Source organism: Anolis sagrei, chromosome 9 (assembly GCF_037176765.1).
Source record: "Anolis sagrei isolate rAnoSag1 chromosome 9, rAnoSag1.mat, whole genome shotgun sequence".
Classification (NCBI taxonomy): Eukaryota; Metazoa; Chordata; class Lepidosauria; order Squamata; family Dactyloidae; genus Anolis; species Anolis sagrei.
In genome coordinates this window covers 23,428,358-23,450,509 of record NC_090029.1, presented here as the reverse complement: position 1 = coordinate 23,450,509, position 22,152 = coordinate 23,428,358, and the positions used below count along the sequence as shown (strand labels likewise).

At 45.0% G+C, this 22,152-nt stretch overlaps 1 protein-coding gene across 1 annotated transcript in view; it reads left to right on the top strand.

Annotated features, from left to right (window-relative positions):
* The window catches only part of ADAMTS7 (ADAM metallopeptidase with thrombospondin type 1 motif 7), a 43,046-nt gene that overhangs the window by 4,340 nt on the left and 16,554 nt on the right, over positions 1 to 22,152 (top strand). The window contains exons 3-16 of the mRNA XM_067471372.1: positions 112 to 298; positions 608 to 795; positions 2,010 to 2,093; positions 3,044 to 3,168; positions 5,024 to 5,173; positions 5,902 to 6,045; positions 9,621 to 9,765; positions 10,325 to 10,417; positions 11,053 to 11,198; positions 11,634 to 11,803; positions 12,090 to 12,223; positions 12,967 to 13,087; positions 13,256 to 13,500; positions 18,472 to 18,613. Of these exons, the coding sequence (XP_067327473.1) occupies positions 112 to 298; positions 608 to 795; positions 2,010 to 2,093; positions 3,044 to 3,168; positions 5,024 to 5,173; positions 5,902 to 6,045; positions 9,621 to 9,765; positions 10,325 to 10,417; positions 11,053 to 11,198; positions 11,634 to 11,803; positions 12,090 to 12,223; positions 12,967 to 13,087; positions 13,256 to 13,500; positions 18,472 to 18,613 (2,074 nt within the window). The remainder of the gene's footprint in view (positions 1 to 111; positions 299 to 607; positions 796 to 2,009; positions 2,094 to 3,043; positions 3,169 to 5,023; positions 5,174 to 5,901; positions 6,046 to 9,620; positions 9,766 to 10,324; positions 10,418 to 11,052; positions 11,199 to 11,633; positions 11,804 to 12,089; positions 12,224 to 12,966; positions 13,088 to 13,255; positions 13,501 to 18,471; positions 18,614 to 22,152) is intronic.

Here is a 22,152-nt window from a genome sequence, read left to right as displayed (position 1 = left end):
GAGGGTTTGGATAGTGTCTTCCTGACTGACAAAAGGGGGTTGGGCTGGACAATCACTCTCTATATCGAATCTAGTGGAACTGATAGTCTGCCTCCTATTTCTTACTTCCAGAAAGGCATATTCCGGCTTGCGAATGAAGACTTTTTCATTGAGCCGCTGACCACAAACAAACCAAGAGGGAACTCAGCCCATCCACACAGAATATACAGGCGTCACGCTCCAGAGTTTGAGGCAGAAGAGCTCATTTCGGTGGCGAGCCGGACACCATCTGCTTTGGCTCAGAAGTGCGGAGCGCGAGGTAATTATTCTCCCGATGTGCAAACCTTTGGGAGGACGGAGTGACCCCATTTGGGAATCCCACTTTCCAATGTTTGAATGGGAAGTGTTTACCTGATGAGAGAATCAAGTTAATTAGGGTTGTTGTTATTGTTGTTGTTGTGCCTTCAAGTTGCTTCAGATGCAGAGCGGCCCTCAGTCTAAACTTAGTGCAGGGGGCAAGTATATGGTCTTGGAGGGCCATATCTGCACTGTAGTTTTGGGGAGAGCCCCAATTGAATCTGAATGGAGGTCTGCCCTGAAAAGCTTTCCGTTCTTCTCCTTTCCCAAGAAAGCCTTGAAGACTCAGAGAAGCGGAGAGAAAAGTGGGAGGAGAAGCAGCGGCGGAAGCGGCGGATCACACAGCGCTCAGTTAGCAAGGAGAAATGGGTGGAGACGTTGGTGGTGGCCGACACCAAGATGGTGGAGTACCATGGCGTTGACCACGTTGAGAAATACGTCCTGACCGTCATGAACATGGTGAGAAGGGGATTCTGTGTCTGTGTTCATGTGCAGAGAGAGGCAGGGGGTGTATCTATGTGGTTCCCAACCTTTTTTTGACCAGGGACCACTCTCCAACATTAGTACCAAAAGGGTTACAAATCCGTTTTTGGTCAAATTTAGATTTGGTTTGGGTATTTAGGGTGCTGATTCAGAAAATTGCATTGGCTAGACCACACCAGCTCTAGTTTCTGATACAGAACATATCCTATCCAGTAGTCACCATTTGCTCGATCACAGAAAACTATATTTAATAAGTTTCGGGCAATATTAGAGGGTTTTGTGAAACCAGACTCATTACAACGGTGTAGTAACAGTGAGGCCGTGGACCATATTTTAGTTCTTGCAGACCACTGGTGGTCCACGGACCACAGGTTGGTAACCACTGATCTACACCCTGGAAAGAATGCAGTTTGGCACCTCTTAAAGCTGTCATGGCTCAAGGTTCTGATGATTTCATAGCATTGAGTCATGGTAGTTCAAGTGGGGTCAAACTGCATTCATTCAGCAGTGTAGATGCAATCAGAGAAAGTCTGAATATGGATTTAACTATGGCACCAGGCAGATAGTTTCTAGAGTCCTTGACATAAGAGAGGAACAATGTGGCATATGCTTTAGATGGCTGGGAATAGTCCTTTTCAATAGTCCCTAAGTGGCAGCCCTTTGGTTCAACTATGCTCTTACCTATTACAATGGATCTGAGCGGTTCCGTTCCCTTGCTTCATTTCACCTTGTTCTAGATCTATTTTCCAGCAGCCTTCCATTACATTCAGGTCTGAAATATGGAGCATTTGCTGCAGGATAGTTTGGGGGAAAATGTATTGTTTAGGGCCCATTTCCAGTGGGGGGATTCAAATGAAGCCTTGGGGTATTTCTGTCTGCTGAAGACGACGCTCTGCAGCTATTTACCACCAATAAAGCTCTCCAATGATGTATGGTCATTTCCCAAGAAAGGCTTGAGGAAAAAAAGGCAGGCATTACTGCTCAATTCGCAACCTATAAACGGCACGCAGAGCTTTGGAATGGGTGAAAAAAATATTGGAGTACAAGTCCTCCAAATGCTGGGGGATCTTGGGAGTTGTAGTCCAACAAAAGTAACATCTCAAAGTCTTTTTGTGTGCGTGCCGGGGAGTAGAGTGATACTTCCCTTTCCATGTGTTTCCTCTACTGTTTCCCTTTATTCCACAATCCAGGTGGCTGGTTTGTTCCACGATGCCAGCATTGGGAACCCAATCCACATCTCCGTTGTGCGCCTGATCTTTTTGGAAGAGGAGGAGGTAAGAAAATGGGGAGAGAATTGCAATACAGATCTGGAATTAGTACAGTCTGACAACTTGAGAACCGCTGCTGTGTCCCTTTTAAAAGGCAACCCCAAATCCACTAGGGTCTCTATTCAATTAGACACTATGAAGCGAGGAGATTGGGTACAATGTATTTATTTGAACAAATTTCCCTGTTGGGTCGACAAGGAAGAAAGTGCCACCCTTCTGAGATGCAGCTCACAGTATTTTATAGTCAAAAGGTTTTAAGCATGTGCACACAAACTATTTCATTTATACTTCTCTTTCCTCTTTGTTCTCTTCTGGTGCCTCCTTATCAGCAACTTACAACAGCAATTCACAACAATTTCCCCCTCTTCTAGGCTGGCAGATCATCCAGTTGAACTTTCTCCTTTTCCATCTAATTTTCCTTGTTGCTTTGGCTAGAAAGTTACTATCTCCCTCTCAGCCCCCCCCCCCCCCCCCGCTTTGTCGAAACCTTCCCTGGCATGGTAATTTTCCATTTTTCTTTGCCTTGGTCCCTTCACCACAAATAGTAGGGTTGTTGTACACCAAGCTTATTGTGTTTGTGGTGTTGCTTCCAGCCACTCAGTAAGATTTCCTTCTAATCCTATGGACAAAACCCTACAAACAGCAGCTGTTTTTTTTCTCCCTAGAGTAATTCCAGCAGTTGGTTAGTTTTTCCTCCTCAGGTTACCGCTCTTTCCAAAGGATAAGTGCAGTTGTGGGAAATCATGCTTCTGTCAATGTTGGTTTATTGGGTTGAGTACTCAGCTGAAAACGGGACAAGGCTCACATAGTAGGATGGGAATATGATTCCTTTTAGCCTCAACGCTGCACTCCTTTTGATGTTTTGGGATATTCTTTTGGCCATCTTGTTCTCTCACGTCCTTGGCATCGTCGAGTATCACATCCAACAGTTTGGGTCCCGATCTCTGTTTCTGTAGGAGGACCTCAAAATCACCCACCACGCAGACAACACCTTGAGAAGCTTCTGCAAGTGGCAGAAAGCCATCAACATCAAAGGGGACTCTCACCCGCTGCACCACGACGTGGCCATCCTGCTCACCAGGTAGTCCTGCTTTTCCTTGGTGACTTCGGCTGACAATAATAATGTGCCCTCCAAGCCAGTGGGAGCCATTATTATTATTATTATTATTATTATTATTATTATTATTATTAGAAACACAACAAGATGAGTCCACAGCAAGATCATTCTTCTGGCTGTTGTACTGGATCATACGTTGGACACTTCCCAAGTGTCTAGACTGTGTGATGTATCGGTGTATAATGCTCGCAGATCCCAGTAAGGTGGCCTTTTGTAGCTGGCAGATGGTAATTTTGTCAGAACCAATTGTGTTTAAGTGCAGGTCAAGGTCTTGAGGCACTGCACCCAGTGTGCTGACCACCACTGGGACCACCTTTACTGGCTTGTTCCAAAGACTTTGCAGTTCAATCTTTAAATCCTTGTATCGTGTCAGCTTTTCCTGATGCTTCTTGTCCATTCTGCTGGGATTGCAACAACAACAATCCATACTTTGTTTTTTAACACAATTGTGAAATCAGGAGTATTGTGCTCCAAAACTCTCTCTATCTGAATTTGCTATCTAAGTCCCAGAGTAGTTTGACGTGTTCATTATTATTATTATTATTTCATTATTATTATTATTATTATTATTATTATTATTATTATTATTATTATTTGTCGTGTCAGGAGCGACCACTCCTGTTGTGAGAGAATTGGCCGTCTGCAAGAACGTTGACCAGGGGACGCCTGGATGATTTTTTTTGATGTTTTATCATCCTTGTGGGAGGCTTCTCTCATGTCCCCGCATGAGGAGCTGGAGCTGATAGAGGGAGCTCATCCGCCTCTCCCTGGATTCGAACCTGCGACCTGTCGGTCTTCAGTCCTGTCGGCACAGGGCTTTAACCCACTGCGCCACCGGGTTATTATTATTATTAGTAGTAGTACATTATGTAACACAATTTTTGTTCTTGGGTTATCAGTGCCATTTCCTAATTGGTTCTATCATAAAAACATGGAAAAAGTTTATGAAACTGCAAAAACTTTGTCTTCGAGGCAGGAACATTCTGTAACACATTTTTATCTAGTTTTTCAAGGAATATCGCATCGGGTCTCAACCATAGAATCACAGAGTTGGAAGAGACTACATGGGCCATCTAGCCCAACCCGCTGCCATGCAAGAAAAGCACAATCAAAGTACTCTTCACAGATGGCCATTCATTATTCAACATAGTTTGTGGCAGCCACAAAAACTAAGTTTCTGGAGTAGAACAACTAATTTCAAAGTAAATACTGCACAATTAAACAGGAATAACACTTTCAAACCAGGAACAGAATTTTTTCAGTGCTGTCAACTCTATCATTATGTCTGGAATGTCTGGAATCACTCTGAAAAAGAATGCCTTCACATTTAGAATTGTGCCACTTCAGCAACATCTATCTGCACAAAGGTCAAACTGCTGAGGACATTTGGAAAAAGGCAGCCATGTTGCTTCAGTGGGGAAGTGGACTAGGAAAATGTGCTGCAGGATGTCCCTCTGGCAAAAACAACATTTGTGCCATTTAATAAACTTTTCCCGCGTTTTTATGATTGAACCAATTAGGAAATGACATTTATAACCCAGGAACAAAACTCATGTTACATAGTGTAATAAGTTGTAGTAGTATGAGTCAGGTAACATGTGGTCTATGGGAGTGTGCCATCAAGCAGATAGACTTCCTTCCTTCAGGACCCAAGGAAGGGGCCCCATCACTTAACTAACATAGGGCCTCGTTTATCCTAAATCCATCAGCTTCAACTTCTGTTTTTTTGTTTTTGGAAAGCTTACTCGGCACTCAGAGGGCACTTGTAAGTAACCATCTTCTCTTCCTCCTTCTGTATGTCTTGTCTGATCTGAACAAGGAAGGATCTCTGCACTGCCATGAACCACCCTTGCGAGACGCTGGGCCTGTCGCACGTCTCTGGCATGTGCCAGCCGCACCGGAGCTGCAACATCAATGAGGACACGGGGCTCCCGTTGGCCTTCACTGTGGCACATGAACTGGGACACAGGTAAGAGCCAGGAGAACCAAAGATGGGGGACAATGGGAGCTGCAATACAATACCACATAATGGAATGCACGATTGCTACCCTGTCCACAACACAGAAGGCATGGAAGCTGAAAGGAATACCTGCAAAACATGCCTCAAAGCACCATTGGTGTCTCTGTACCTTGGAATGAGGCACTGCAAACAATTATTCTGTTTGTTTGTTTGTTTTTTTCAATCAACCAATTCGTCTTAATTTTTATTTAAAAATACAAAATGCATCTCTTGGAGGAGAGAAAGTAAAAATAGTACAGTCCTCCCTCCATTTCCACTGATTCTATGTCAACAGATTCCAACTATGGCTTAGAAACATTCAAAATAAAATTCCAAAAAGGCAACTGTGATTTTGACCATTGTATATAAGGGACCCCATTTTACTCCACCATTGCATACAGTGGAATGGAAGTGTTCATAGGTTTTGGTATCTGCAAACCCCACAGATATTGGGGCCTCCTCTGCCTATCTTTTGCAATGAAAAGACAGCTTTGGGGGCTGTAGGGTCTCCTTTCCAGCTTGGCCCCAGTTACCACTCCTTGCCAGTTTGGAAACCCTCCTTGGTAGCTTGGCCCTTCTTGTGGTCCCTGAAGAGGAGGCCCTGGGAGTGGGTGTGCATCAGGCCCTGCAAGAAGCCCCTTTGTGGGGTCCTCCCGGCGTGCGGCTCACCTTCCCCTTGGGGGGCTGTGCTCTTGCAGTTTTGGGATTCAACATGACGGAAGCGGCAATGACTGTGAGCCAGTGGGGAAAAGACCTTTCATCATGTCTCCACAGCTCCTGTACGACGCCTCGCCCCTCACCTGGTCTCACTGCAGCCGGCAGTACATCACCCGCTTCCTCGAGTAAGTCCCCCATTAAACCCCATTGAAGGGACCGGGTTCCGTACGTTTCCAATTTTCTTCTTTGGGGCACGGAATGGGGAGAGGGTTTGGTTGGGGTCAGTGGAAGGGACCGGACAGTCCTGGGGAAGTATTTCAATGGTAAATGTGGGCCTGTTTTTGGCTGATCAGATGCTCAAGTTCATTAGGATTGTTGTTGTGTGCCTTCATGATGTTTCAGACTCAGGGTGGTCCTAAGTCTAAAGTTAATGCAGGGGCCGAGTGAATGGCCCTGGAGGGCCGCATCCGGACTGCGGGCCATAGTTTGGGAAGCCCTGCTTTAGATGAACAAAAATCCCTCTGGTGGGACCTTATGTCACTCTGAAATAGAAGGAGGAGGTTATGCAATTTCGAAGTGCCCCCAAAACAGCATATTGGACCACATGAGAGCATGCTAAAGAATTCCTTGCCCCAATCTAGGTTGTTTTCTGCTGGGAAAGTTGGGACTTGAGGGGAGGGGGGTTCTCAAGGATCCCATGTAGCCATAGGCTTGCAACTTCTTCCTTTGGCAAAAGGGATTGTGCTGCCCTTGGACAACATCAACATATTAGACAATGATATTAACAACATCAGTTAACAAAAACTGGTGCGTGGCCCTGGAGCCAAATTCTTTCCAGCCTCCATTTATTTTTAGCCTTGGTTTGCTGCAGACTCCTTGTGCTTTGCACGTGACTGTCACTGGGAGGTTTGCATCTGTGCGTCCCCACCCCCTAGACACATAACACAAACACACTTTCACACTCCCCCCTCCTTCCTTGTCTGCTTTCCTTAGGGAACCAGAAATGCACAAAGGAGTCCCTGCAGATCACAGCTGGATTGCAGATGGCATTGCAAGGGAATAGAAATGCCTGATCTGGCCCTGCTGGGAATGGCTTGGGTTCTCATGTTGTACACACAGCATTGGTGCAGCCATAATGTGGATTCCGGATGTCAGTTTTGCACGGAGAAGGCCCCCAGGATCCATTACTGGCCATTGCTGAGAGGTGGATAGCAGATGGATTGGTGGATGGGTAGATAGAGAGACGGATGGATTAATATATGCATGGAGAGATGAATGGATGGATAGATGGCTGGCCAGATGGATGGATAGATGCATTGATAGACGTATGGACATCCGTATATGCATGAATGGATGGCTGGATGGATAGAGAGATGGATGGATAGATGAATAGATGCATGCATGGATAGATGGATGGATAGACAGACAGATGGATGGACGAACAGATGGCTAGATGCATGAATAGATGGATGGATGGACGGATGGACGGATAGATGCATGATAGATGGATGGATAGACAGACAGCTGGATGGAAGGAGGAGACAGATGGATGGACAGACAGATGGATAGATGCATAAATGGATGGATAGATGCATGGATGGATGAATGGATAGATGGACAAATGGATGGATAGATGCATGGATGCATGGATAGACGGGTGGATGGATTGATAGACAGACGGATGGATAGACAGGCAGATGGACGGATGGATGGATAGATGCATGAATAGATGGACACATGGACGGACAGATGGATGGATGGATAATCGGATGGATGGAAGACAGATGGGCAGATGGACAGGTGTATTTTTGTCTTTGATGTTCCACCTTTTGATGGAAAAATGTTATATATACATAGATACTGTGGTTGTTCCTCCCATACATTCTCACCCTGATGCATGACTCTGATTGTGGCTCTCTTTGCAACCAGGGCTGGGGCCTCTGTGTGTGCACAGCATTGGTGCAGCCATAATGTGGTTTCTGGAGCCAGTTCCATTGGGTGGGGGGAGGGAGGCAGCTTGGTGGTCGGTTCCACATGGAGGAGACCCCCAGGATCCATTGCTGGCCTTTGTTGGGAAGTGGAGGAAAGAAGGGTCTTCTGCTGTATTCTTTTTGTCTGCTCCTTCCGTTTGTCCGCTGCCGGTCCCTTGCCTCTTGGCCAAAGGACCTCTTTGTGACCGCACACTGCTTCCTCTCCGCAGCTGGATTTTCCGGAGGGACAGCTGGGCCCTTTCATGTATCAAACACTCCCGGAATAAACACAGCCAGGTCCCATTTTCATCACAGTCGAGCGAATAATGACGTGCCAGACGTCTCCTTCTCTCCTTCCTCACAAGGAGGGAAAAAGAGGCCCAAAATGCCTGTCTCCATCGGAGCAGGAAAAGGAGGGGGTTGCCCAAAATGTGCATTCCTTCCAGAAATAGCATCCCTTCCATGCGGCCCCCAAGACGGCTTCCTTGAAGCCATCTTCTGGCCAAAATACAGTCACTTGGGCCCCCATCTACACTGCCGTATAATGCAGTTTGAAACTGCATTAAATGGTCAGTGAAGATCCAGCCTTGGACAGCAGACCATCCTCTTTTGTTGTTGTTCTTTCTGGGATGTTGTTTTTTATTTAGTTTTCACCTCACTTTTCTCCGAATATAGGGGGACTCAAGGCAGCTAATGATAAATACGACACAATGCAAGTTACAGCAATGTAAAGGCAGCCTATCTCCCTCCTCAGAATAAAGAGTCCCCATGTTAGCATTTTCCCTCTCAATGCAAGACAGAGTTAAAATATGGTGCAACCTTTGAAGACTAAGCACGGTTCAGGGCATATTCTGCACAAAATTCAAATGCATTCCCAGTGCAGAAAACATTTTCAGTGCAGAAAATAATATTGTTTTCTATTAGTATGATTTCCTGTGCAAAAAATCCATTTTGGAGCCCTGAATTCTTCAGTGCAGGATTCTTCTTCTCAAGGTTTTGTGATACTCAAAGGACATAATTGGGGCTATTTTTGAATATTCCGGTGGGATGTTGGGTGTGTTATATACATAGTGGACTATATACCTGGTATTGCCCATGTTTGGATTTTGTTCTTGGATAATGAAGGGTCCATGTGCCAAGTTTGGTCCAGATACATCAAGACATGGATGAGCCTTTGTGGTACAAACCAAACAGCATACATACATACGTGTATGCTTTAACTTTTAGATAGATAGATGGATAGATGGCTAGACAGATGAATAGATGGATGGATATGGATGGATGGACAGACGGACGGACGGGTGCAAACATGGATGGTTAGATAGATAGATGGCTAGATGGAAGGGTGGATAGATAGCTAGATGGATGGCTAGACTGATGGATTGATGGATTGATACAGATGGAAATAGATGGCTAGATGGATGCATGGATGGTTAGACAGATAGATGGCTAGATAGATAGATGGATGGATAGATAGATGGCTAGACAGATAGATGCATGGATAGATAGATGGATGGATGGCTAGGCGAATTGATGGATGGATGGATGGATGGATGGATGGATGGATAGATAGATAGATAGATAGATAGATAGATAGATGGATGGATGGATGGCTAGATGGATGGCTAGACGGATGGATGGACAGATAGATGGAGAGACAGACAGATGGATGGATTTTTGTCTTTGATCTTCCACTCTCTGGTGGGAAAATGTTATACAAAAATGCCGTGGTTGTTCCTCCCATGTGCTCTCACCCTGATGCTTGACTCTGTTTGTGGGTGTCTTTGCAGCCGGGGCTGGGGGCTCTGCCTGGATGACCCTCCCACCAAAGACGTCATCGACTTCCCCTCCGTTCCGCCAGGGGTCCTTTATGACGTCAGCCACCAGTGCCGCCTCCAGTATGGGCCTTACTCCACTTACTGCGACGACATGGACGTAAGGAGTGAATGGAGGTCTGGGGCCCCTCTTTCGGGAGCTGGGAAAGAGTGGTGCGGGGAGAGGGCTGCTGAGGAGGTCTGCTCTGCCTATGATCATTCCCATTCCAGTAAGCGACCGATACTGGCATGGGGAAGAGCCCATTGCAAATTGGATCCGGGGGAAGCTAAGTAAAGAAAGCCATGGCCATCGTCCTTCAGGCAAAATGCAACCTGCTGAATATATGCTACTCGAAGCAGGGCGTTCAGAACCCAGTGCAGATACATAATCTTGACGAGAAGCAGTTGTAGCCAAGGGACCCAAATACAGTGCCAATTGGTGCATCTACATGGTAGAATAAATATAGTTAGCTGCCGCAACTCAATGCTATTGAATTGTGGAAATCGCAATTTGGTAAGGTGCCAACCCTCTTTAGCAGAGTAGGCTGAAGACCTTGTAATTCCATAATATTGAGTGGTGGCAGTTCAAGTGGCATTGAACTAAATTATTCTATGTAACAAAATTTGATTATTTTTTTTTGTTCCTGAGTGGGTCATCCATCTTCCCCTTCCTTCCACAGAGCGTCTGCAATACTCTCTGGTGCTCTGTGGGGAACACTTGCCACTCCAAGCTGGATGCTGCTGTCGATGGCACCAAATGCGACGAGAACAAGGTAAATGCATGCATCCTGCGCTATCGACGGACAACGAAGGCTCTTTGGCTTATAAACTGAAATGAGCCCCACCCCCCAGAGTCGGACACGGCTAGACTTAATATCAAGAGAAACCTTTACCTTATGTAACAAAATTTGAAAAATGTTCTGTTCCTGGTTTGAAAGTGGTATTTCCTGTTTAATTGTGTGGTCCTTATTTTGAAAGTCATTATTCTACTCCAGAAATCTCGTTTTGGTGGTTGCCACAAACTAGGTTGAATTGATTGAGACTCTTATGATAAAATATTCAGAGCAAAAGGTCCTATAGCGGGATGCCATGCAATAACAAAGTTAGTGGAGTTTTGTAAACTTTCTCCATGTTTTTATGATAGAACGAATTGGAAAACAATATTTATAACCCAGGTAGAAAAATTATATTATGTAGTGCATGCTTTCACATGAGCTGCAGCCTGTTTGCAACGAGGGGGACTCAGACGGCAGCCATTCCCAGCACAGGGTGTTTACATCGCTATATTATCCAGTTTTTAAAAATTGTTTCCACCACAATCTGAATGTATGAGTGCATGTCAGACCCAAGCTGTCGATATGGGAGGCTGTCCCATCAGATGCTCTAAAGGTGTGCCTTCTATCCCCAGTGGTGCTTTGATGGTGACTGTGTCCACGTCGGCTACCGGCCGGAGTCCACCAACGGAGGCTGGTCAGCCTGGGGCTCCTGGGCCAGCTGCTCCCGGACTTGCGGAGCTGGAGTGCAGAGTGCGGAAAGGCAGTGCGACAGCCCCATGTGAGCAGCCGGATGTTGTGCGCAGTGTGTCTGTTGGTTCAAAGGGAGCGGAGCGGGTTTCAGGGTGTTGGGGTGCATGCAGTGACTGGAGATCTTGACTTCAGGAGCAAACATGGCAATAGCTTGGAGGAAGGGATGACGCTTTTTTGTCAGGAGTCCATTCTCTCAGGATTCTAACCCCAGTGCAAAGAGCTGGAAGCTATGAAACGAAAGCAGGGAGGGTGTCTTCATGACTCAGAGAGGTTGAAATAACAATAATAATAATAATTATTATTATTATTATTATTATTATTATTTATACCCCACCACCATCTCCCCAATGGGGACTCAGGGCGGCTAACATGAAGCCAAGGCCAAAAATAATACAGCAAAGTTAAAAACAAAACAACAGAAAAATTGAAATTGCTTTTCCTCTTCTTCTGCCTTGCTTCCAAGGCCAAAATACGGCGGAAGGTATTGCCTGGGAGAACGGAAGCGTTTCCGGGTCTGCAGCACCCAGCCCTGCTCTGTAGAGCAGCCTTCTTTCCGGCAGATTCAGTGCAGTCGCTTTGATGCCCGGCCCTACAAGGGGAAGTTCTACAAATGGACTCCCGTTCCTCATAACAGTAAGTCTCTCTTCCTTCTCTAACTTGCGTGCAGCCATGGCACCAATGAGTGTGAAGTATGCCCAGTCCCATTTGAAAGCGATCCCACTTGGCAAGGTATCAATCTGGTGGCCACAGTTTTACTATGCGCTGCATGAAGGGAAACAGCTTCCCTGTTGCCTCTTGATCCCTGAGCCAAACATGCTGAGATCTGGCTTGGCTTGTGACAGATGGAAATGGCAAAGGGAGAAGCAGTTAAATGCCACTGGTCTGGTGAACTTCCCAATGGCATTCTCTGCCTTGGCAGGTAGCCCCTGTGAACTGCACTGCCGCCCAGAGAATGAGTATTTTGCCGAGAAGCTCCGGGATGCTGTCTTTGATGGAACCCCCTGCTATGAAGGGACGTCCAGCCGGGATTTGTGCATCAATGGGATCTGCAAGGTAAGCAGAGGTCTTGGGGTCTCTTTTGCAGGAGATATAAAGGTGGGAAGTGGTGGACCTTGATGAGAAAGCAATGACTTGATAACTGACGGAAGCGATAGTGGTAATATGGGTCTCTGATGATGCATCTGCCCTTTTAGGCATGGATCCAAATAGTGATCCCATCAATTCCAGATAATTCACCTTCCTTTTCCTCTTCCTATTCTTCTTCTAATTCTTCTTTTTGTTAATTACCCTCTTCCTCTTCTTCCTCCTTTTCTTCCTTCTCTTCTTTCTTCTCCTCTTTTTCTTCTACTTCTTCCACTTCCTTGTTGTCTCCTCTGTCTCTTTCTCTCTTCACCTTCTCTATCTCCCTTCTCTCTTCTCGTTCTCCCTTCTCCTTCCCCTTTTCTGTCCTCCTTCTCTGTCTCTCTTCTTCATCTTCAACTTCACTTTCTCCATCTCCCTTCTGCTCCATCTCCTTCTCCTTTCCCCCTTCTCTGTCTCCTTCTCGCTCACCTTCTATGTCTTGCTTCTACTTCTCGATCTCCCTTCTTCCCATTTTCCATCTTCTCCTTCCTTTCTCCATCTTCTCCTTCACCTTCTGTTTCCCTTCTCCTTCCCCCTTCTTCTTCTCTGTCTTCTCTTTCACTTTCTCTGTCTTTTTCTCCCTTCTCCATCTCCCTTCTTCCCCTTTTTCGTCTGCTCCATCTTCTCCTTCACCTTCTCCATCTCCATCTCCCTCCTCTTCCACCTCCTTCCAGAATGTGGGCTGTGACTATGAAATCGACTCCTTTGCGGCTGAAGACCGGTGCGGCGTTTGTCGAGGGGACGGCTCCACCTGCCAGACAGTGACCAAGACCTTTGAGGAACGCGAGGGACTGGGTGAGGCCTCCCTGTGCTTTGCAGAGAGGGACCAGGGCCTCCTGGGAAATGGTACCATTCACTGTGCTCAGAGGCATCCTAGGAAAGAGTCAGCCCCCAGGAGAACCTTATGATGATGAGAAAGGTTTTCTGGTGCCATCAAGGTGTCCTTCCTCTGTTCTGACCAAGGCTACGTTGATGTGGGGCTGATCCCGGCAGGAGCTCGGGAGATCCAGATTGAGGAAGTGGCCGAAGCGGAGAACTTCCTGGCCTTGAGGAGCGAGGATCCAGAAAAGTACTTCCTGAATGGCGGTTGGACCATCCAGTGGAACGGCGAGTACAAGGTAGCTGGGACCACCTTCACCTACGAACGGATGGGAAACTGGGAGAACCTCACCTCCCCGGGACCCACCCGGGAGCCCGTCTGGATACAGGTACATGCTCATTGCACACTCATTGCACCATGCAACACTTGTGCCAAGCAAAGTGCTTGTGCAACAAAACCGGCGCACATCTCCAGCAATGAGAGAAAGAGAGGCCCACTTCACATTTTGGGAAGGGGGGAGATGGTATAGAAGCCACTTCCAGCTTATACTTACTAAATGTGTTTGTATCTTGTTATTATTCCTCTGTGACAAACATATGTATCTTTATCACTTACTTGTTTGTAAACTATATAACCACTGTAAATGCTAAGTGTGTTTCAACCCATTTATGTTTGTAGTAGTTTACAAACCAAAGTGTAATAACTTAAATTTAGAATTTTGTAGAAATGGGTATTTTGACAGCTGTATTTTAAGAAATGGCTATATTAGGGTCCATCTACATTGTAAAATTAATGCAGTTTGACACCACTTTAATTGCCATTGAATGCTATTGAACCCTGGAGTTGTAGTTTGGCAAAGCACCAGCACTTTTGGGCAGCTATGACTGAAAACCTTGTGAAAGTACAACTCCCATGAACCCGTAGCGTTGAGCCACAGTTCAAGTGGTGTCAAGCTGCATTCATTCTGTAGTGTCAATGCAGCCTTGGTTTGGTTGCACAAGGGCCTTGCTCAGCACAAGTGTTGCACGACACCATTAATGCCGAGTTTTTTTGAGGCTGCATAGCCCTAAGAAAGGATAGTGTCCAAAAGCTTTTCATGGCCAGCTCCCTTTTTACTCTTGCTTTGGACATTCTCCATTCTTGGCTATGACAAGACAGTAGCAATGCTGTTAAAGATACACCCAATGGGAAGACCTTTTGCAAGAGCTTGTTTCTAGGCCAGAATCCTGGATTTCTGGACAGAGAGAAAGAGAGACCGGAGAGGAAGGAGAGCGGCTCCTTGACTCCTTAGAGAATGACTTGTATTTCAGCAGAAAAGACCTCCATGCCTTGCAGCTTTGGAGTCAACCAGATTTCCCAGGAAAGCACTTAGGAGTTAATGAGTTTCTTTGGGGTTTATTTATCCTCGCAGGGAGGTGTTTACTTTAGCAGTCTTTACCCTTCCAGCCAAGGCATTCTTTGCCTTTCCCCCCTCCAACCTTCTTTGCTGAGCGGCAAGGAAGGCCTCTCTCCTCCAGCTGCATCCAAGTCCGAGACAGAAGAATGAGGGGGCTTCAGAGACCCCCGGGGAGGATGGGATCTGGGGTCAATCTGGATCAGGTTGTCCATTTGGGAGCAGCACCAATTTCAGTGCCAAAACCTGAAAGCAAGGGACACAAGCTTCTGTCTCAGTTACTCAGGCTCCATCTACACTGCCATATAAAATCCAGATTATTTGCTTTAAATTGGATTATATGGAAGTGTACACTCATTTAATTCAGGAGAAAGAAAGGCACATAGGAAACAAAGAAGGAAAGAAGAGAAGAAAGGGAGAAATGGATTATATGAGTCTACATGGTCATATAATCCATTTCTCCCTTTGTTCTCTTCCCTCTCCGTTGGCTACCTTTCTTTCTACTTTTCTTTGTACTTTTCTTCTCTACCTTCCCTCTCTGTTTCCTTCCTTCCTTTCTCTCTTTTTCTTCCTTCCTTCCTTCTGTTTCCTCTCTTCCTGTTGCTAATAGATACACATTAAAGCATTCAGTTTCCCATGATTTTTTCCCACAACTTTTTCATGTAATCCCTCTGACCTACGATGTCTATTTTCTGCTTTGATCTGTAAACAAAGACCTTTGTTGATCTCTGTAGCTCCAGGCCTTCTGTATCAGTTCTTCACCCAACTCCTTATCTAATATGCAGTTTCTGGCTCCTCTGACTGACTTTGAAGCCCTGCACTTTCTGAATCAGATTTCTCACAGAGAGAAGCATCATTCCCCTGACTTGAATCTTCATCACTTCATGCCCCAGGAAATACCACAGGCGATCCCATAATCCTCTCTAAATCATCAGTGAACCCATCAGCCTCAGGAGCATCCGCCTGATCTACAACACTCCCTTTCCTTCTCATTTTCTTCTCTTCCTTCCCTCTTTGTTTCCTACCTACCTTTCTTTCTCCGTTTTCTCCTTCCCTCTCTTTTTCCTTCTTCTTTTTCTTCCTTTTTTCCTTCTTTCCTTCTATCTTTCTTTCTTTCTTACTTTCTTTCTTTCTTCCCTCCTTCCCTGCCTATGTTTTGGAGGGGGCAACAATGGGATGGAGAGGATTCTCTCCCTTTTGGGGAAAAATAGAGAAAGGGAAAAGGAACAGAAAGGAAAGGAGAGTTAAGAAGCAAGAGGGAGATGGAGAGAATCCGTTTTGAAGGAAGATAGAGAAACCAAAGGAAAGGAAAGGAGAGTTAAGGAGCAAGAAGAGGATGGAGATAGCATGAATGGTAGCGACGATAGTCTAAAGCAGGCCTGGGCAAACTTGGGCCCTCCAGGACTTTCGGACTTCAATTCCCACAATTGCTAACATCCTCAGGCACTTTCCTTTTCCCCCTCAGCTGACTGAAAAGTGCAGGGCTTCAAGGTCAGTCAGAGGAGGCAGAAACTGCAACATTAGATAAGGAATTGGGTGAAGAAAAGGAAAGAACCTGAGGCTGTTAGGAATTATAGATTCATAGAATCATAGAGTTGGACGAGACCTCATGGGCCATCCAGTCCAACCCCCTGCCAAAAAGCAGGAAGATTGCACTCAAAGCACCCCCAACAGATGGAGAATTGTGTGAATTGAAGTCCAAAATACCTGAAAGGAGGGCCTAAGTTTGCCCATGCCTGGTCTAAAGTTTAGAATGGGGCACAAGTAAATGACTTTAAAGGGCCAGATCTGGCCTGCAGGCCTTATTTTGGGAACCTTTGGATTAGGACTTTGAATTTCATCAGCAGAACTATGGGTTCCGATCCAAATAGTTTGGGTTTCAACACTGTTTTTATTCCTTTTCTTGCTACTTTGTGAAAGTGGGGAAATTGGCTGGCGTGTGGATAGATGAGTGCTAGTTAGAACGAACTGCCGGAGGGAACGTGTCAAGTTCCCTTCTTCCTTCTTTTAAAAGATTATCGCATCTATGTTCACAGCTCGGAGGAGCCTAACACCAGATAATCCCTTGGCAAGCTTGGTGCAATGTGTAATTGAAAAACCTCATTTTTTATATAAAGGGGAGAGGAAGAGAAGGAGAAATGTGGGATATCCATCAAGGGCTCTTTGGAGCGGCGCCATCCTTCCTTCCAAGATCAACAAGGCTTTGGCCGGAAGGGAAGCCTGGAGAGCACTGGCCGGGCTCAGCCAATCTGGAGTCAAACCAGTTTGAAAAGGCCGCTTGGAGCTGTTTTAAATGGCCACGGCACTTTGTCCATGCCGCCAAGGCCAGGAGGAAATCTGGTCCATGGTTTTGGCACTCCTTCACAGACTTGCTGTTGCCAGGAGTGAGTTTATAGTCGCTTTGCTACTCAAAGCAGTGGTCCATCCGAGGACTGTTTGCTACTGATTCTTAGTTCATTTCCATATTGAAAGAGAAATTGCTATCCCTGCAAATGCAATAGCATGAGACGTATTGGTTTGGCAAACTGGGTGCCTCAATAATAATAATAATAATAATAATAATAATAATAATAGTAATAATGACAGCCGGATTGAAGATAAACAAGTGGAAAAGCTGACACCATATGAGGATTTAAAGCTCGAACTGCAAAGACTCTGGCACAAGCCAGTCAAGGTGGTCCCAGTGGTGATTGGCACACTGGGTGCAGTGCCTCAAGACCTTGGCCTAAACATAAACACAATTGGCGCTGACAAGATTACCATCTGCCAGCTGCAAAAGGCCACCGTACTGGAATCTGCACACATTATTCACCAATACATCACACAGTCCTAGACACTTGGGAAGTGTCTGACGTGTGATACAATTCAACAGCCAGCAAAATGTCTGCTGTGGACTCATCTTATGGTGTTTCAAAATAATAATAATAATAATAATAATAATAATAATAATAATAATAATAATAATAATAGATCAAACTGCAAAAGCCAGTAAAGGTGGTTCCAGTGGTGATCGGCACACTGGGTGCAGTGCCTAAAGACCTTGGCCTGTACTTAAACACAATCAGTCTTGATAAAATTACCATCTGTCAGCTGCAAAAGGCCACCCTAATCAGATCTGCATTATTCGCCGATACATCACATAGTCCTAAACACTTGGGAAGTGTCCAACGTGTGATCCAATACAATAACTAGCATAGTGATCTTGTTTGCTGTGCACTAATCTTGTTGTGTTTCAAATAATTATAATTATAACAACAACAACAACACTGTAGATTGCCCCATTTAGTTGTTTTTGTTATTGCATTATTATTATTAGTAGTATTGTATTATTATGGAATTCTTATTATGGCATTTTTATTATTAATATTATTATTGCATTATTATTGCAGTATTATTATTAATATTATTGCATTATTATTGTGTTATTATTATTGTTGTTGTTGTGTTGTTGTTGCTGTTATTATTATTATTACACTATGCAACATGATTTTTTTTCCTGGGTTATAAATGTCATTTCCTAATTGGTTCTATTGTAACAACATAGGAAAAGCTTATAAAATTTCAAAAACTTTGTTTTCACGAGAGGGACATCCTGCAGCAGCCCGTTTTGCTCTAGTTTTTCATTGAATTTTCCATCGAGTCTCAACCAATTCAACCTGGTTTGTGACAGCCACAAAAACAAAGTTTCGGGAGTTGAACAACTACTTTCAAAGGATGCTGATGCCACACCAAACTACAAATCCCAGGACCCCATAGCATTGAGCCCTGACCTTTGAATTAGAGATGAGGTCCCCCAAAGAGGAGCTCCGGAAGCAGCTTCCTCTTTGGTTTTGGCTCAGCACTACGACAACCATATGATGTGAATCTAATGTGCTGCCCAATTTTGGCAAGGTTGTTTAGCCCAAAAAGGGTGAGCATTAGATTTGAGTTAAATATAGCAATTGACCCCATTCTGTCTCTTCTCAGCTCTTGTTCCAGGAGAAGAACCCAGGCGTCCGCTACCAGTACACCATTCAGAGGGAATCGGAGGCTGAGAATGAGATCATGCCAGCCGAGTTCTCCTGGAAATACGGTCCCTGGACCAAATGCACTGCCACCTGTGGCACAGGTAGCCACACCGCTGGCCCATTTGGGTGGCCAAATATATAATAACAGTGATGCCTCGCATGCTTTTGTTTCCCCCAGCGGTCTGTTAGGAGGTCCCTTCACTACCTGGCAGAAAGCAGAGATTGTTGGCGGCTGAGCTGCTTCTCGGGCTCCTTGCCAGAGCGAAAGGCTGCCAGACGCGTCTCAGTTCCTGCAGGCGCCTGCCCAGGGGAACAGCCCCGCGGCTCCAGCCTCATGCAAACCCTGCAGGATGGAGGGGCCGGCTTGTATTTCCCCTCGGCTGGGCCAGGCAGGGCCTCTTTGGGAAGGAGGGAGAGCTCTTGGCAAGGGAAGCCTCCCAAGGAGAGCAGCCACAAAAGGTTCCGAGTGGCAGATCTGGAGCAACTCCATCACTCTCGCTCACACACACAGTTCCTGCCTCTATTGCAGGCATGGGCAAACTTCCGCCCTCCGGGTATTTTGGACTTCAACTCCCACAATTCCTAACAGCCGGTAACACCTGTCCAAAACACTTGGAGGGCCAAAGTTTGCCCATGCCTGCTCCATCACCTGCTGGAACTGTACCCCTTTGTTTGATGATGATGATGATGATGATTATTATCATCATTATTTACCTGCCCCACACTACTAGCACTACTACTTATTATCATTATGATTATTATTTACCTGCCTCATACTACTACTATTTCTACTTCTTATTATTTGTTACCTGCCTTGTACTACTAGTACTACTACTTATTACTATTAATAATAATATTAAGTTACCTGCCTCATAGTACTACTACTACTACTTATTATTATTGTTATCTGCCTCATACTACTACTGCTAGTTATTATTATTAATAATAATATTACTTACCTGCCTCATACTACAATGACGACAACTACTACTGCTGCTTATTATTATTAGTTACCTGCCTCATACTATTACAATATCTACTACTGCTACTTATTAATATTAGTTCCTGCTTCAACTACAACTACTATGACTATGTATTATTATTAGTTACCTACCTCATAGTACTACAACTACTACTGCTATTTATTATTATTAGTTACTTGCCTCATTCTACTACAAATACTACTACAGATACTTATTATTATGTTACCTGCCTCATACTACAACAGCAACTACTACTACTAATTATTCTTATTCTTGTTACTTGATTCATACTATGATGACTACTACTTATTCTTATTTGTTACCTACCTCATACTACTACTACTTATTATTATTAATGTTAACAATAAGTAGTAGTACCTGCCTCATACTACTACAACTGCTACTACTACTACTTATTATTATTATTTGTTACCTGCCTCATACTACAACTACTACTGCTACGTCTAGTTGTTCTTCTTATTTGCTACTAGCCAGTCCTAATGGTTTGAGGTGAGCAGAACACAATCAAAAGTTGGTCCTTCATTGTCACTGGAATCTCTAAACAAAGTAGTGTTTTTCCAAAGCCAAGGACAACCTCTGCTGCCTCCTGCATCCTTAGCTGCCCCTTCCTTTCTTCCCATCTGCTTTGAAGACCAGAGGCTCCCCCTGCTTTTCCAGGTACAATCAAAGCCCTCCTGGCAGATGGCCACCCAGCCCCTGCTTAATACTACTACTACTACTACTACTACTAATAATAATAATAATAATTCCTATGGTTGAAGGGACCCCCAAAGGCCATCCAGTCCAGCACTATTCTGCCAAGCAGGAAGACACAATCAAAGCACTCTTGGCAGATGAACATCCAGTCTCTGCTTATTATTATTGTTGTTGTTGTTATTATTATTATTATTATAGAATCTTATGGTTGGATGGGACCCCCCCCCCCCCCCCAAAAAAAAGGCCATTCAGTTCAGCCCTGTTCTGCCAGGCAGGAAGACACAATCAAAGCTCTCTTGGTAGATGGCGGCCCTAGGTAATTTTCAATGGTAAGCAAACAGTATTCCCCCCCCCCCCCCCAACCAATCACTGATATATATTTTCTGTTCGTCGTGGGAGTTCTGTGTGCCATATTTGGTTCAATTCCGTAATTGGTGGAGTTCAGAATGTTCTTTGATTGTAGGTGAACTATACATCCCAGTAACTACAACTCGCATATGTCAAGGTCTATTTCCCCCCAAGAGCGCCTCAAGAGCGCCCCTGGGCAAAATCAAATATACTGCAAATGCTTACTTTGCGTAATGGGTTGATCCGCCCCTGATGGCCATCCAGCCCCTGTGTAATAATAATAATAATAATAATAATAATAGAATCCTATAGTTGGAAGGGATTCCCCAAGGCCTTCCTATCTGTTAGGCAGGAAGACACAATCAAAGCCCTCCCAACAGATAGCCATGCACCCTCTACTTATAAATCCTGCAGAGAAGGAAGTTCTGTTCCAAGCCAGTAAAAATGCCATCCGCAAGTCGAATGCCCCTCTCCCGCCATCACTGGGGGAAAACAAAGGCACCCTTGTTGTTCCCACAGCAGCAGCAGCAGACAATCTGTGGCATTGTCCGTGGCTGGCCCTCTGGGCGTCCCCATTGCTAGGCAACCACCATTCAATATGGAGCAGAGCAATAAATTGAAGGGTTGGACTATAATTATTTTTTTATGAATAAAGCCTGGATTTACCCTTGAGATTCCTCCCTCCTGCCTTATTCTAGGCAGCAGCATTGAACAAACAGTCGCATCAGATTCCAAACTGGAACGTTTTGCAAGCGGGCCCCTTTCTCCTCCTCCTCCTCCTCTGCCGCCCCCAAAAAAGGATTCTGTTACATGGAATCCAAGAGAGTCAGCACTATTCTACACTAGTATTACACTATGTTACAAAACTTGAAAAAAATGTCTGTTCCTGGTTAGAAATTCTTTATTTCCTGTTTCATTGTGCGGTCCTTACTTTGAAAGGAGTTGTTCTACTCCAGAAACTGTATATAAGATATATAAACCTCACTTGCCTAGTTTCCAACAAATCTCACAACCTCTGAGGATGCCTGCCATAGATGTGGGCAAGACGTCAGGAGAGAATCCTTTGGAACATAGCCATACAGCTCGGAAAACCCACAGCAACCCATTGTTGTTATTATTTCCAGCAACCCAGCCCTTTCTTGGGGAAGGGACTTAAAGAGGGCTGCTGGCTCACACACAAAGAGAGCTCTTTGTTGCGTCTTGGGCGATCCCTGTGTGCCTGCGAGTGTGTCTTGGCCCAATGCATTTTCAACTTGACCCCGCTGACCCCCTGCCCACGGCCCTCCCTTACTTCTCTGCCGTTCCTTAATTATCGCATTCCAGACCTCCCTCTGCATCTGTCTCTTGCAGCCAGGAATGCTCAGCCTTCAGTCCTGCTTTGGAGAGCCTTCCCGGCCATTAACCTTTTCCCTTGCTCCAAAAAGAGCCAGTGTGTGCAACGGACAACATTTTGATTTTGTTGTTGTTTTCCCTATAGTTGTTATTGCAAAAAGATGAAGAATGGGAAGGGTACAAGAGTGGATACAGAACAGGGGCATTTTAAACATTTTGCATCTTCATCTTCTTCCATTCTATTATTATTATTATTATTA